This window comes from Aspergillus stella-maris (genome assembly GCF_047715825.1).
Source record: "Aspergillus stella-maris strain CBS 113639 unplaced genomic scaffold BDV14scaffold_62, whole genome shotgun sequence".
NCBI classification, from domain to species: Eukaryota; Fungi; Ascomycota; class Eurotiomycetes; order Eurotiales; family Aspergillaceae; genus Aspergillus; species Aspergillus stella-maris.
Window position 1 is genome coordinate 144,247 of NW_027396856.1, and position 14,706 is coordinate 158,952.

At 49.2% G+C, this 14,706-nt stretch overlaps 7 protein-coding genes across 7 annotated transcripts; 2 read left to right on the forward strand and 5 right to left on the reverse strand.

Annotated features, from left to right (window-relative positions):
* Positions 1–301: 301 nt before the first annotated feature.
* BDV14DRAFT_203641 (uncharacterized protein) lies at positions 302–1,132 on the forward strand (the record flags this gene model as incomplete). The annotated part of the gene is made up of 1 exon (XM_073774331.1): positions 302–1,132. The coding sequence occupies one exon, from the start codon at positions 302–304 to the stop codon at positions 1,130–1,132; it is 831 nt and encodes a 276-aa protein (XP_073624571.1).
* A 423-nt stretch (positions 1,133–1,555) lies between these two features.
* On the reverse strand, positions 1,556–3,611 carry BDV14DRAFT_122481 (amino acid permease). Its single transcript, XM_073765917.1, has 8 exons — positions 3,383–3,611; positions 3,221–3,332; positions 3,015–3,141; positions 2,799–2,956; positions 2,568–2,747; positions 2,422–2,516; positions 1,998–2,369; positions 1,556–1,929 (listed from the first exon to the last, which is right to left on the reverse strand). Exons 1-8 carry the CDS (start codon positions 3,546–3,548, stop codon positions 1,586–1,588), a joined length of 1,554 nt encoding a protein of 517 aa, XP_073624572.1. The 5' UTR covers positions 3,549–3,611; the 3' UTR covers positions 1,556–1,585.
* Positions 3,612–4,526: 915 nt separating this feature from the next.
* Positions 4,527–5,105, reverse strand: BDV14DRAFT_203643 (uncharacterized protein; the record flags this gene model as incomplete). Its single annotated transcript, XM_073774332.1, has 1 exon — positions 4,527–5,105. One exon carries the CDS (start codon positions 5,103–5,105, stop codon positions 4,527–4,529), a length of 579 nt encoding a protein of 192 aa, XP_073624573.1.
* Positions 5,106–7,189: 2,084 nt separating this feature from the next.
* BDV14DRAFT_203645 (uncharacterized protein) lies at positions 7,190–7,826 on the reverse strand (the record flags this gene model as incomplete). The annotated part of the gene is made up of 2 exons (XM_073774333.1): positions 7,190–7,264; positions 7,323–7,826. 2 exons carry the CDS (start codon positions 7,824–7,826, stop codon positions 7,190–7,192), a joined length of 579 nt encoding a protein of 192 aa, XP_073624574.1.
* A 2,883-nt stretch (positions 7,827–10,709) lies between these two features.
* On the reverse strand, positions 10,710–12,024 carry BDV14DRAFT_211065 (PP2C family serine/threonine-protein phosphatase; the record flags this gene model as incomplete). Its single annotated transcript, XM_073776023.1, has 5 exons — positions 10,710–11,221; positions 11,289–11,391; positions 11,451–11,745; positions 11,801–11,910; positions 11,965–12,024. 5 exons carry the CDS (start codon positions 12,022–12,024, stop codon positions 10,806–10,808), a joined length of 984 nt encoding a protein of 327 aa, XP_073624575.1. The 3' UTR covers positions 10,710–10,805.
* Positions 12,025–12,566: 542 nt separating this feature from the next.
* BDV14DRAFT_203648 (DUF2945 domain-containing protein) lies at positions 12,567–12,867 on the forward strand (the record flags this gene model as incomplete). The annotated part of the gene is made up of 2 exons (XM_073774334.1): positions 12,567–12,615; positions 12,689–12,867. The coding sequence occupies 2 exons, from the start codon at positions 12,567–12,569 to the stop codon at positions 12,865–12,867; spliced, it is 228 nt and encodes a 75-aa protein (XP_073624576.1).
* Positions 12,868–13,043: 176 nt separating this feature from the next.
* Positions 13,044–14,543, reverse strand: BDV14DRAFT_192172 (zinc-dependent alcohol dehydrogenase; the record flags this gene model as incomplete). Its single annotated transcript, XM_073771597.1, has 3 exons — positions 13,044–13,325; positions 13,402–14,207; positions 14,282–14,543. The coding sequence occupies 3 exons, from the start codon at positions 14,541–14,543 to the stop codon at positions 13,044–13,046; spliced, it is 1,350 nt and encodes a 449-aa protein (XP_073624577.1).
* Between the last annotated feature and the right edge of the window lie 163 nt (positions 14,544–14,706).

Sequence of the window (14,706 nt, forward strand, 5' to 3'; positions counted from 1 at the left end):
GACAAAAGAGAATCAAGTTAGGGCACAAAAAGTTCACAAAGCGTGCCAATGGGTACCAGACGTGGGAAGCATCGGAAGACAAAGAGCTTTACCCAGCTTCTGTAATCTAAGAAGTAACTCATTTGATTGTATTCAGCTTATTGGCCCTAGAGGTATAAAACACCTTATACCTGCACTCATGCCTGATTTAGTCATCAACCAAACACTTGCGAGCGTACATGACCATTCATCACATCAACAACCGACCCAACCTGACAAGCCCAACGCGCCACCAAGAAGGATTCAAACCAAAACAACCAAAATGCCTTCTTTTCTTACCCTTACCTCCCAGGTCGCCTCTACCCCGGCTTCTGCCCCCCACTACCCCCTCCCCTACCTCTACAAAACCCCAGCTACCAAGCTCACTTCCCCAAAACAACAATTCACTTCCTCCCCCCAAACCCTCATGCTAACCCTCCTCCTCCCCGCCCCACCCCTAATAGCCTCAAACCACGAAGGCCACCGCTTCTACATCTCCGACATCCTCCACGACCTCCGCAGCCGAAGAACACAAACACCGCACGCCACCCTCTCCATAGAATGCCACAACATTATTATCGGACAACCAAACTCCAAAGTTTTCCGCTCCTTCAAGACCGGCGAATTCGTCACGGCCATCCAAATCCTGTCTGAGCCCGTCAGCGGCCTCGATCTGCCGAACTACGCCGCGGAATGGGAACGGCAGATCCTCGGTGCGCTGGGGCCAATTGTGACCAGGAACTGGGAGATCCACGGTGCTGTCTCGGAGGTGCCTGTATCTGATGAGCAGCCGTTCCTGTTTCAAACGAGGCCGCGGTCGAGCTATACAGGGACTATCAAGGTTCCTGGGATGGAAATCCTGAGCGGCGAGAAGGACGGACGGGATGTTCTTGCTGAGATTGCGCAGTGGGAGGTTAGGACTGAAGTTGCGGTTATTGAGGACGTGCCGTTTTTGGCGGTTATGGATGGTGTGAGGGAGGTGCAGGGTGATGAGCTTGAGAAGGTTGTCAGGGGTGTTGATATGAGGGGTGTTAAGGGGAATGCGGAGATGTTCAGGGATGCTAGTGGGGAGAGATGGGACCGGTTCCAGAGCAGGTTGAGGTTCTCGGCTTAGCTTTATTGAATCAGATTCCTGAACTTTGGCCCTTGATTGGCATATCAGGTCGGAGTCTGGCGGCTTGAATAACTCTTTCTTTTGTGTTGTTGGATTTCAAGTGCCCGGACGGATGCAGGTGCCCCCGCCTGCCTGGGTCACTACTATCCTGGTAGGACTCTGTCTTTTCCCAATTGCAGATGGACGAGTCATGCATATCGTTTTAACTTCGTGCAAGAGTAGACAATATAACGTTTTTCTGGATGGTGTTTCTTGCTCTGCGTAGAGCGTATATTCTTTCCACAGTCATCCTGTAGATTCGGCTCCCTCGAACCTTTAGCAACATTAACTTGTACAACAAGTAGTAGACATAGCCAGTATCAACATACTCAACCCAACTACCCAACAACACCCCTCCAAACCCTCCCTCTCCACCCAATTATCCACTTCCCCTTCCTCCCTTCTTCCTCCCCATCATTCATCAAACACTCTTTCCCGTCTCCCTGTCCAAATATCCATCTCCTCCAAGCGCACAAGCTTAGTCCGATGCCAAATCTTCCACCCAACCACAAAAAGCGCAAAGACCGGCAAGAGAATATAATTAATCACAAAGTCGTCTGCGCTAAACGGGTTCAGGAAGGCCGTGTATCCCTGGAAGAATGTGAGGAATATACACAGCGCGAGGCTGAAGTATGTCCCCCAGGGGTAGAGGAAGGCGCGGAAGGGCAGGGATGAAATGGGCTGGTTTTGGGCTTTAAGAGCGAGTCGAAAGCGGATGTGTGCGATGCAGATTGTGCTCCAGACTAGGAATGTTGCCACTATTTGTCTTGTTACCAGGTGCTGCTTTTGAGGGTATAGGAGGGGGAAGACGAGAGAGAGCACGCACCACCAGAAAGTGTAATCAGCGCATCGTAGACCTTTCCTGCGCTTTCGCCGAGTGTCAAGAATACAATGCAGGTGAAAATGTTCGAGAATATGATAGCCGGGTATGGGACGCCCGCTGCATTTGTTCTTCCGAGAAATTTCGGTGCTTTGCCCGTCCGCGCCATGAAGAGGATCGTGCGTGATGCGACATACAGGGAGCCTATACCCGCCGAGATGACGCTGACGACGATTAATGCGTTGATCAGGTGTGCGGCGGGTAAGATTCCTGCTTCTGACAGAGCGATTGTCAGTGGTGAGTTTGCGCCGTAGGAGGAAGAGTTAAGCAGTTGCGGTTCAGTGTAGGGCATTAGGATTCCGATGAAGAACATTGTCCCTATGGCATTTCTTAGCAATGGTGGGCTATAAAGAAGGGGGATTAGACGTACCGATGTAGAAAACAAGAATGCGCCAGAAGACCTGCTTGATGGCGCGTGGGACGGCCTTCTGCGGGTTGCTTGACTCTCCGGCTGTGATACCGACCCTGGAATATTATGGTTAGTATAAGTTAATAACAAAGAACTAGCAAGCCTACATCTCAGTCCCAGCATATAACGTTCCGGCAACAACGAATGTCCTCGCAACTCCATTAATACCGTCTGCGAACGCTCCAGGATCATGCCAGTATCTGAACCCGATGGTCTCCCCGCCAATTCCACCAGTGCTAATGCAGATAGCGAGGATGAAGAACACGATTAGGGCGAGCACTTTTATTCTGCAATTTGTGAGCTAGAGCACCGGCATGTCCTGGGAGGGAGGGACCTACAGCGACAACCAAAACTCCATCTCACCGTACTCCCTCACACCGAAATTCGCGAGTCCAAGGAATAGGAACCAGAAGATCAATATCCACGCCCATTGGGGTACCGCATCGGTCCAGTACATGATGACGAGCGAAACGGCGTTGTATTCGTTCGCCAGGACCTGACCATATTAACACTCCTGGAAGAGAGGAACGCAATACTGGAACAAATGGGCGCACCGTGATCCAAAGCCACCAATAGGCCCAACCCAGTCCGAAAGCAAGCGAGTCGTCGACGAATCGCTGGGCGTACTCTGTGAATGATCCGGTTACGGGAATCGCAGTGGCCATCTCGCCTAGGGCTTGCCTGGGCACAAGGCATCAGCGACGCCTTTTCTTTTGCACCAGCGGAAGCGGCAATCATCAACCATGCTTTCCATACTTACATGACAAAATATACAATAATCCCAACAAGCGAGAAGCTTATCAGTACCCCTCCAGGACCTCCCTCGCTAAAGGCCTTTCCAGAGCCAACTAATAAACCAGGTCCAATGATTCCTAGATTTCATTAGCTAGACATCCTCGTTTCTGCTAAATATATGGCTGACCTCCAATAGCAATCATTTGCAAATGCCGCGAATGCAACTTGCGCTTCAGCGGCGCATTCAACGGATCGTGGTTCCCATCATGGGAGGGATCGCCGTGAGAGGGCGAAGTCTCGTCGACTTCCAATTCACTATTTATATGCGATGTCTGATCTTTCCAAAAGGCCATGGGTGCTGCATACGGGTGACAGAAACGTGGAACAGAGGAATATTGAGAAAGTGGGAGATGGCGAGATAAGTTGTTATCAGGAATTACACTGATTTGCGGGCGATGTCGTGATGGCTTCAAGTGGGGGTTGAACTCATCCCCAGCCTATCACCTCCGGAGTTGGTCCCCGGAGTTTGATTCCATTATATTCCTGATGTGTCACGTTTTTATACCTTGTTGACTAGCACTTAGTCCAGGATGTCGCTTCAAGTGCTTCACGATATGTGCTTAAGAACAAGAGTTTCAAAAAAGGGTGGCAATTGTCTTTATCTCGGGTGATATAGAAGCATCTCGGCACTTTTTGGACTGGCACGATCGAAAGGTACTACGACATACCCGCCACACATTTCAGAGAACAATCCAACCAGATTAAAGGCTCGAGTATATCTCAGTGCCAAGCCACCAAGGTCTTTTCCTGCGCATGGCGGACAGAGAGGAACATGCAGGGCAGGATGTCATGGCAGGCTCATAGAGGACGCAGAAATACGCCACACTGGGCTGGTCGCCGTCCTTTCCTTGTTTGTAACCGCAACCAACCAAGGAAAGAACGAGTTGCCAAGTTAACAGGGGCCCCCATCTTACCTTCCATCCTTACAGCTCATATTTGCTGTTCACAGAAAGGAAGGAACGACCCTCGGTGCCGTAAGGGGAAATACAGGAAGTAAACAGGGGCTTAAGTTAGCTATGCATGAGAAACTACGTCCCAGAGAGGGGCTTTAAAGCGCGAAATCAAATAAACTGAAGTATGAACACTAAACAAGGGAGTACAAAGATAGCGACGGCAGTGATGTTGAATCATACCGCAGAGTTGTCAACAGTAAAGAGGACATGGAGAGAAGGGAGAGGAAGCGACCGATATGGCGAAGGCCAAGATAAACCCAAATAAACCCGCAATGATAGGGACCAGCCCTGGTGTAGACAAGGGTTCGTTATCGAGATCTAAGCCGGACAGAATGTGCTAACATCAATGCCAGATTTCTTAGTAGCGATAGCAAGATGACCAGTCCAAGTTCCGCCATGCGACAGATCAATGCACGCGTGGTCAAATTCCTTGTCATGGATACCGTCCCAAGCATCCGCGACTGCGTCAGCAATAGTCTTGGCCTGGGCAGTCGTATCACAGTTGCTGCCCGTGGTAGAGGAGTAATAGTAGTAATTGATCCCCTGCGCGCCATCATCCGAGTACTGGCTGCCTTGAAGGGGATCGCAGGAGTTCCGGTTGCTGCTCAACTGCACAAAGGCCATGACTGCAAAGACAGCTGAGACGCAACCCGTAACCGCATTTAGAGGTTCTCTCATTTTCGACAGGCCTCCTTTGACGATTTTCCAGTCAATCCCTCGAGATGCGGCGCCACCGGTCAGGCCGTCTTTAATTTCTTGTTCGGTGTAACCTTCGGTACCGTTGGTTGCGCGACGTTCAAATTGCATTTTCGTGTCTCGTAGCAGAGGGTTGGCGTCAGAAAGGCCAGCGCTGATGGCGAGGACGGCCAGAAGATATTGAGCGATTGGAACCCGCATGTTGATGATTGGTAGCTTGAAGAGGTGAGCAAAAGCAGATAGTTTCTTCGAGTGTGATACAGACCTGGATATAAGGTAGGAAAATGGCCAAAGTCAAAGGTTTAGTAGGGCGATAAAGACAAAGGTCGTTGGTCCTGATATGTAGAGAAGCTGTTGCTCTGATGAAGGTCGTAGTTAGAGGCGTCTGGTGGGCCTTTATATAGCTGCGAGGTCAACACCTGCTCTTCTGCCTGGATATTGCTGCCTGTCTGTAATGTGCCAGTTTGATTGTCGTTGATTTCGAGGTGGTGCTGGACAATCCCTTCATCTCGAAGTTGATACTGGCCCACGTCAACCTTCATAACACAACGCATGCATCAAGACATCATTCTAGGTACCCAGCGTTACTGGTCCAATGAGGAGAACCATGTCCGCTCTAGTGTATATGATGCTGCAAAACAATATCTCAAGGTTATTTGGAAGGACTGCCACGTAAAGTGTTTGCAGCTTTGTTGGACATAGGGCGCAGTTGATAGGACAAAGTACTCGGTGCGGCCCGGCAAAGATGTCTCATTCATGTGGTGCTGTGACTAGAAAGAACAGGCAGCATCTTTTAATTCCTCGTTGCTCTCAGTGAAAAAGAAACCCATAGACTATGTCTCGATGTGGTGATCGACGTATGTGTAGTTGAGGACCCGTCACCAATGTATCAAGCATTAACCTGTTCTGGTCTATTTGGGGTCCGATTCGATGTGTTCCTGGGAACTAGGCACCAGAGACACGGGTAGCAAGTACGCTGCCCAGTAGCTAGCAGTTTATCGGTCTGCGTGGAGACCAGAATTATATAGTGGTAGGAAGTCTTTTAGCGGGGGAGGAGTTCGGTGTGAATTCAACGACAACCCAGGTCGTTCGTTCGTTCGTTCGTTGTCGTTGGAAACACTCCCTTAGAATATCCTTGATAGCTAACTCGATACGGTATCATCTGATAGACACCTTGGTACTACTACGAGTGCACTACGAGTGCGTCGAACTTCGTTCATCCAACAAATCTTGGGGCTGATATGTTCAGGGGATGCCCCCTACCCAGCCCTAGTCCGGGTCGACGAAGACGTCATGCAGTCTCTAGCAAAAGTAGCCTTGGGGATTGCGCAACACGTTATCTATCAAAACCAATTATCAGATAATTATCGAGCCAATAAACAAATTTCACACTACACTACACTGCAATAGTACAGACAAATATCCAGGTTCTAGCCTTGGCAATATGCAGAGAGCCGTACACAAGCGCCAGGCTCCAGCACCGCCCCCTGACTAACTAATGCAAGCGTCAACTAAGTGAAACAAACAAAGAATCCCGAACCCTGCATCTGATATTCCGTTTGCTGTTGCTCAGCCCCTCTCAAATGCGCCTTGGATATCCTTGTCTGGGTTGAGTCCTACATATTTGAATCGCTCCGCAGTAGGCGGCATGCCAACTAGGCATCCAACGACCTTCCACTACATTGTCTCTGTTGATAAACTCTGTCTGTCACCCAGAAAGAAGAGCAGTTCTGTTTTCTACCGATCCATACCCTTAGCATCTTCCCAACAAATCCAATTTCGGCTCTTGCAAGGTATGCCTCTACAAAGCTGTCACTCCCAAAGTATGCGTAAAAGACCACTAACAGCACAGCTAGATCTCAGTCACATATCCCACCTATCGAGCTCCCTTCCTGTCCACCAACAAGCAACAATGGCACACCCCGCAGTTAAAATCTTCCTCATGTTCTCCTGGATCGTTAGCGCCCTTCAAAATGGCGCATTCATATCGATAGAGGCATATAAACTCTGGACGACCTTGCTCCTAACATTCCTAACAATATCTTCGAGCTATTGGATGCGTGATGACAATGACGATGATGATGACGAGAAGGCCAAGGATGAGGAGAATGTTGAGGCTGGGACTTGGGGGGGGGACGAGAAGATCTAAGTTACTGTACATGTCGTCGTTCGTTATGCTTTTCCTGTGCTCTCGTTTTCCTTGTAGGTCTGCTGAAGGATACAGGTTTGATCAGGGTAAAGAATGTGCATGTATTTGTAAATGTGCTTTTTAGTTCGCATTTTGTTTAACTGTCCTCCAGAGGACTCTTCACTTCCTTCATTTCAAATGGTATTCTACCAGCATCTGCGAAAGTCTGTAACTGTAGAAGTGTTAGCATGACATTCAAATCCGTTACCAGGAAAGGCCAAACTACATACCCGGCTCTCGACAACGCTCCATCTCCTCTGATCACGCGCTCTAGCCTCACTCCTCGGCAAATAAACAACAAGCTTCTCCAAAGCAAACCCACTCCCCCAAATATCCAGCAGCGAAAGAACAAACAATTTCTCGGGGTGCTCAAGTTTCAACACCACAACCCGCATTCTTTGCAATAGTGTCTCGCAAATGAACTCCGCTATATCCATCTGCCGAAGTACGAAATATGTACTCGGTGGACCGATAAGAGCGAGTGGAGTCCCGTAAAGGACTGGCAGAGCCTCCGACGTGATTTGCTTATTGAGTAGGAGAATCGACGGCGTAGATCTAGTTATATGGAAGCGCGGGAGAAGTGCGCTTGGCGTAAGGTCTATCGTATTGGCGTCCTTGTAGGCTTCGTCCGTGAGGCGGCGCATAGTGTTGTAGCTGGCGTTGTATGTGTTTGGGTCTAGGAGGAGGGCGTAGATTTGTAGGCGGACTTCAGGTGGGAGGGACAGGAAATTCATAGTTCTTTGGGTAAAAAATGTGTGCCTTGATATTTTTCTGTGTCTCCACGACGATGATCATTAGAAGAGAATTCGGATGGAGTGTCACGCCACGTCTCCTCACTGACTCAGAATTGATTAACGAGCCTCTTAGGCTAGAGGTATGAACTAGGGATTTTAGGGCCAATAGCTAGATGCCTTGTAGCCTCGTCGTGCGGTCCTCGAGAACAGGCTGTGTTGGGCCTAATCCTACTTCCTCAGCCACGCGTAGCACACATAGCGAAGTTCGATCATTAGAGGCCGTCCATCTGATTGATTTGCCAAACAAGTCAACTGCATGTACATGGGTAGCTAGTTCTGTACCTCTTTTCCAAGCTATACAGCAAGCAATGTGTTGCCTCTAGGAAAGCAAGTCACTGCTCAACAACCGGAGCTTTCAGAACAATATCACTTTCCAGCGCCGTCAAAATACAAACAGCATGCGCCACAGCACCAGCCGATACAAACCCCCAATGCTTTCCCACCTTATGCCCATCCCCATATTTATCAATATCATGGAGAACAAGGCAAGGGAACTCCCTCGTCAACCTCGCAGCAGCCCCATCCATGATATCCAAAGCCCCTGTGCTTCTCCCCACACCGTCTCGTGATGCACCATCGTTAACAGGTATATCGCCAGACGCGAGAGTCCCTACGCGGTGCAGCGGATAGGCGTGCCTTTGTAAAGCCGGGTAGGGTAGTTGGGTAGGCCGGTCTTGCTAGTCGTCTGTCGAATTGTGGAGGCATAACTTGTGCGGGTCGTTTGCTTTGCATGAACAGGGCCATTTGAATTCGTCGAGTCTGTGGTGTCTGTCCTCGTGGTAGGCTTGGGTTGCGTACCGCATTTTGGCTGTATCTTTGAGGAGTCGAAGGACGTCGCCAACTAGATGCGTGGCCGGGAGGGCGTGGTCGAGCCGGCTTCCGGTCTCAGGAATAGCATTGAACGGGACTATGGATTTTCATGACAACATCACAGAGTCGAATATCCTCATTGTTCTGACATGTAATGCCGCTACCCACGCCGATAAGCAGGAAGAACCGAAGAGAAGGTAAACTGGCGAGCATCTGGATGGCAACCCTTTGGGCTCCTTCAGAGGCTGGTACATCTTGAGGTAGCACAGTAATGGCCAGGTAATGGTCTTTCAAATTGGACAGTCTGTACTTGTTCTTGTCGGAAGAATGGTGGTGTGCAAGCATGTCTCTCCCTTCTCAATCATAGCTACTTAGAGCGACCTGCTCAGCGGGAGAGGGGCAGATGACGCTGATCATAAAATCTTCATTTCTGAACCCGTCTTCTTTGTTGAAGGTGGGCAAGACCATTTTGAATGTCGGTCAGAGATGTGATTGTTTGATTGGTAGGGTTGTAGTAGAACAAGGGGCTCTACTCTTACACAGAGCAGCCCTATAGTTGCCTTACGGAACTTCTTGGTTCAACTACAACGCGCCCATGTTTGGAAGACAATAAAAGTCTCAAATCGATACACGAATATCAGCAAACAACTGTGGTACTTTTAAGTACGCCCCATGATAGTAAAACTCCCCCTCCTCCACACCTAAAACCTCCAATAAACACCCACCACTATACATCCAGATTCTTCACTTCGGAATCATCGGCCAATTAATCCCCGAATGCCCCCCAGGCCCCCAAATAGGCGTGATAGTAATCCTATCCACAAAAGGCGAGACATAAAGAAAATGCGGAAGCCCCCTATGCAGAATCGCGCCATCATACGCGTACCAGTTATCATTGTCCTTCTCGGGCTGCCAGATTCCGCGGCCACCTGTGTCTTTCACTTCGGCCCTGCTGTTGACGGAGGAAACCCAGTCTTGGAAGGCTTTGAGGCTCGATGCGGCGATTAGGTAGCGGCCTACGAAGGTGCCGAAGGCTGCTTCGGGCTGGATTTGGATGTTAGGATGGGGTTTGGGGGGGTATTGGTGGTGTTTTGGATGGAGACTTACGTTGCCGTTGATGAGGGTTGCGTGGAACGCTGCTTGCATGGTTGCTTGGGTAGTTTGAAGTAGAGTAGCTGCTTTGCTGAATGGGCTTGTAGTTTCAAACAACAGGGAAATTACGGGTTTTATAACATCGAATATGTAATCTCTATCTGGTAAGTAAGGCCAGTGACTATTCTAGATGGATTTGCTCGTAGATTCATTTCACGGATAACTTCATGAAACGCATTTGAATGGTTCGCAGCCAGCGATTCTGTCCGCAGGATTTCTCAACCCCAGGTACGCATCAATTCCATGTATTCATGATATGAATCACTTGGAACCTGCAGATCTATGGTGGCTACCCTCAAAATGCCATTCTTCACCATTTACATTCTTTGTCTATATTCGTTCTTCACAAACCAAGCAGAAAGAACGCCCGTCATACCTCTTACCACACCACCGAAGATTCTCCATCAAATCCTCACAGCTACTAGGCATCAACTCGACAAAATCAGCCTTATCCCCAGCCGAGGTCAAGTATACTACAATCTTCTACACTATGTCTATCATCTGACACAATAGACTTCATTCCCGGCCATTCTGGTTGCCGCGGAAAGTCATTGCTGTGAACCCCCAAGGCTGGAATAGGACGTGAAGAAGGCTGGATGGTCATAGATGAGACGAGATATTCTGAACCCAGTACGGAAAGCTTTTGTCCAATGCCCAATCGTTATTGGGTATGTACCTGGGTCGGGTGGAATTCAGCATATAACGTTCTTGAATAATAGCACTGGTCATTTTGATGAAAGGGGCCTGGCTCTAAGGCTATTTTCATTACATGTAGCTGGAGGACATGCCTGAGTACCTAGTATAAGGCTATAGCCATTCGCACGGTCAGCTTGCGGCTGTGAGTACTTTCGCGCAAATCAACGGTTTATTCATGGCTAGCTACCTAACGTTGGTCTCGACTACAACTGGTATAACAATAGCACTCAAAAGCATCTGATAGCATCGTAAAATGCCATCCTAAATGGCAGTCTCCACCCCTTCCCCCTGGTTAAAAGGCGCATCAACCCCATTCAACACAACAGCAACACAAGTCGAATTATCACTCTGCGGCCTCCCCGTCGCCTCATTCACCATAGCCCCAGCAACCTGCTCCGCATTACCTCCCCTATTAAACAACCCCATCATATTGCTCATGAGCTTGTTATCATCAATGACATTCGTAATTCCATCCGTCGTCAGAGCAAGCATATACTGCTTATCTTTTCCCAGTTCAACCCGTCTCGATGATATTTGAACGGTTATCAGGTCCTCTGTGTGCGATGAGTGTTCATTTGTAGCGACTTCTTGGGCGTCGGTTTGGTCCACGCTTGTTATGGCTATCAGGGGGGTTTTGTATTGCAGGTCGCCAAGGGCGCGGGACATGTTTAGGGAGCCTGGGGGTGTTAACCATAACCTTCATTCTATACATAGTGGTGTTTGCTCTTTGTAGGTAAAACCTACCGATTCGTGTTATAGCATGCTGCTCGTGAATTTGACCCCCCGCCTGTTCAATCCGCTCCTTCTCCTCTGGATTCTCTGGTTTATGGGATGTTGTTAGGCGATCCTGTTCTACATCAGCCCCTCCATCTCAATATGCCAGCCAAAATAGACTGAGATACATACAACACCCCTAACATGCCCACTCCCACTATCCCTCTCAGCAAGAATAATATGCGAATCACCCACATTCCCAACAACAAGGACCCCCCTCTTCAAATCAAGCAGTGCAATACTCGCCGTGCTCCCAGCAAGCGCGTATGCATTCTCGCCCTGCTGGAATTCCTTTAGGAGGAGTTCATCTTCTTTATTAATTGCCTCTTGGATAGCGTCTTCATAGTTCCCGCTTTTGAAAGAAGGTGAGCTGAATATGAGGTCCGCGATGTGTGTTTTTGCGTGTTTGGAGACGATTTCGCCGCCGCTTGCATTAATCGTTAGTAGTTGGGGTTGAGGTAGAAGGATGGGGTGACATGTACTGCCCGTCGAATACTGCAAAGAGCGCATGTGTATCTTTGTATTCGCTTGGTAGGTCCCCGCTTGTATGGATTATGTAGTGGTCTTCTTGGCTTGGACGAGACCCTTGGCCCTGTTCCAGAAGTCAGCAACGAGTCACCCATATTTTAGATATAGGTAGACATACATTCGCACCCCCAACAGCAAAAACATCAACGGCATTAGAACCACCGGCCAGACTCTCCATCGTATCTCTGATATTCCGAAACCTCTCTGTGATGTTGAACATGATACAGCACTTGCATGTGGATCTGGATTCTGCCCTCCAGCTTGATGATCTGGCCGGATTCCGACCCAGGCTTTATGACCGCTCCCAGCCCCAAATCCTACGTCCCATAGGTTAGCCAGCCTGCCATCACCACGACGTGCGGTTCCACGGTGCAGTGGGGTATGACGCATACAGTACGACAGTGCATGGATCGGCGTCTAGAACTGTTGTCTCCTGGCTATGGGTAACCTTAATCGCGTTTGAGCGAATGAAATGGGTCAATTTCTATTAGAGGGATTGTGTTGTATCCCACCACCACTTAACCAGAGATGTGTGGTTGTGTTTTTGGGATGGTGATTCATGACCATCTATAATTGAGGTATATTAGTCGGTTTAGTCCTGGACTTTCAGACACTCGTACCCTTTTTCTCGCAATCGAGCTTTTTAAATCTCCATATCTTTGTGTTCGCCAGTCTATCTATCATCTGCTGTATCCTGACCCTCATCAACACCACCACACAATGCCCCGCTACTCAAACGGCCAAATGGTCACGTACAAACCCGTCGGTGGTACGTAATCCTCTCCATACCTCCCATATCTTTCATCTCATCAATCCTCGCCCACTAAATCTATCCTTTGCAGGCCCCGACTCAAACACAGCAACAAGCACCGGAACAATAAAATCAATCCTCACGGAGCCCGGCAAACAAGCAGACCGCAACGTCGACGCCAGCGAAGAGCGCCCGCGCTACGAGATCGAGAATGCGAATACCAACAAAGTAACTAGTGTTTATGAGGCGAATATTATGGGGGAGGCTTAAGGGAGGAAGTCTGGTCTGGATTGGACTTGGTTTGGTATGCAGAGGATAGAGGATATTTATATGGTGTTCAGTCCTGGTGTCCGTACAACAAAAGTTCATGAAAATCGCATTCCATTAATCTCAATTCCAACTCCATAAATCATCACATACTATACAACGTAATCAAATTTAGCTCCTTATTTAACATCCGTCAAAACAGGCGACGCCTTATCCGCAGGCTGCGAATGCTTTGTCTCAAGGTAAACCTTCTGAATGCCGCCTTCGCGCTTATCGAATTTCGCATAGACGTCACCGATATCTTCCAGTCTGAATCTGTGGCTGACCATGCGCAGCGGATCGATCTCACCCTTTTCAATCAGGCCCATGAGGTCCTTCCAGTATTTGTGCACGGGGGCTTGCCCGTTGCCGATTAGTCGGATGCCGGTTTGCATTACGGCGCCGATGTTGAAGTGGTTTGTCTGCACGCTTGTTAGATAGATGTAGACTAGGGGTAGGGGTATGTAAAGAGAGAGAGGGAGGGAGGGAGGCACATACAAATCCAGCATAAACACCCGTCAACCCAATCCGTCCATATGGTCTCACAGCACTAATCATCTCATTCACAATCTCAGATGTATCCGTCTCGGCACCAACCATCTGCTCCATAAAATGCATCCAGCCCTTCGCGTACTCGCCACCAACACACTCAAGACAAACGTCAAGGTTGTGATCCGTCATATTGCGCAATTGGGAAGAGACACTCTCGCCCTTGGGCAACTTGCCAAAGTCCAAAGGTTCAACCTGGGGAATCTTACTCTTGACGAAGTCCAATCTCCACGCGCCGTCGCCGCCATCAATCAATATTACTCGTTTGGCACCATGATAGAATGCAAATTCAACGGCCATCTGCCCGATCGGACCAGCGCCCCAAACTGCAACGGTATCGCCCTTTTCAACGCCCGTGTCCACAACGCCATGCCAGCTCGTGCAGATAACGTCACTTAGATACAACGCTTTCTCATCGGGTATACCATCAGGTATGGGTAGTAGGTTGATATCGCCATACGGAACACGGAGGTACTCCGCTTGACCACCCGCAAATCCACCCGTGAAATGGCTGTACCCGAAGATACCAGCCGTGCGCTTTCCATACATAGCGTTCGTGATGGAATTGTCGTTCGTGTTCTCGCATTGGCTGTAGAGTTGTGCTTTGCAGCGTTTACATTGACCGCAGGCAATGGGGAAGGATACGACGACGCGCTGACCGGGTTTTCGATCTGTGACGTTTGGACCGACGGATTCGACGATTCCGCAGCATTCGTGCCCGAGGACGTCGCCTTTTTCGAGTTGGGGGATAACACCTGCGCACCACACCATCAGCACACTCTCCCATTTTCTACCTACGCAGTACTTAGGGAAAGGTATTGGCACGTACCATGATACAAATGCAAATCACTTCCGCAAACCGTACTCCCCGTAACACGCACCACGACATCTCCCGCGTCAATAACGCGCGGCTTGGCCATCTGCACGCTCTCGACATCGCCCTTGCCGTTCCAGATGGACGCCGTGATCTTTTCGCCTGTTTCGACGCCCGCGGAGTCCTTGTTGTAGTTGCTTATGTCTGTGTGGACTGTTGCGGTGCCGCCGTGCCCGACGGCTTTTTCGACGAGGTTGGCTGCTTGTGTTGCTGCCATTTTGAGGTGATTTTATTGGGTTTGGGATGTGGTGTTGTTTTGGAGAGGGGGGACCTTGGGGTGTATAGTTCGTTCGTGCGGGTTGTTATTGGTTGGTTGGTTGGTAGAGTGGTTGATCAACGATAAGTGGTAGAAGTGGTAGACATATGATTTCTTTTGGAAC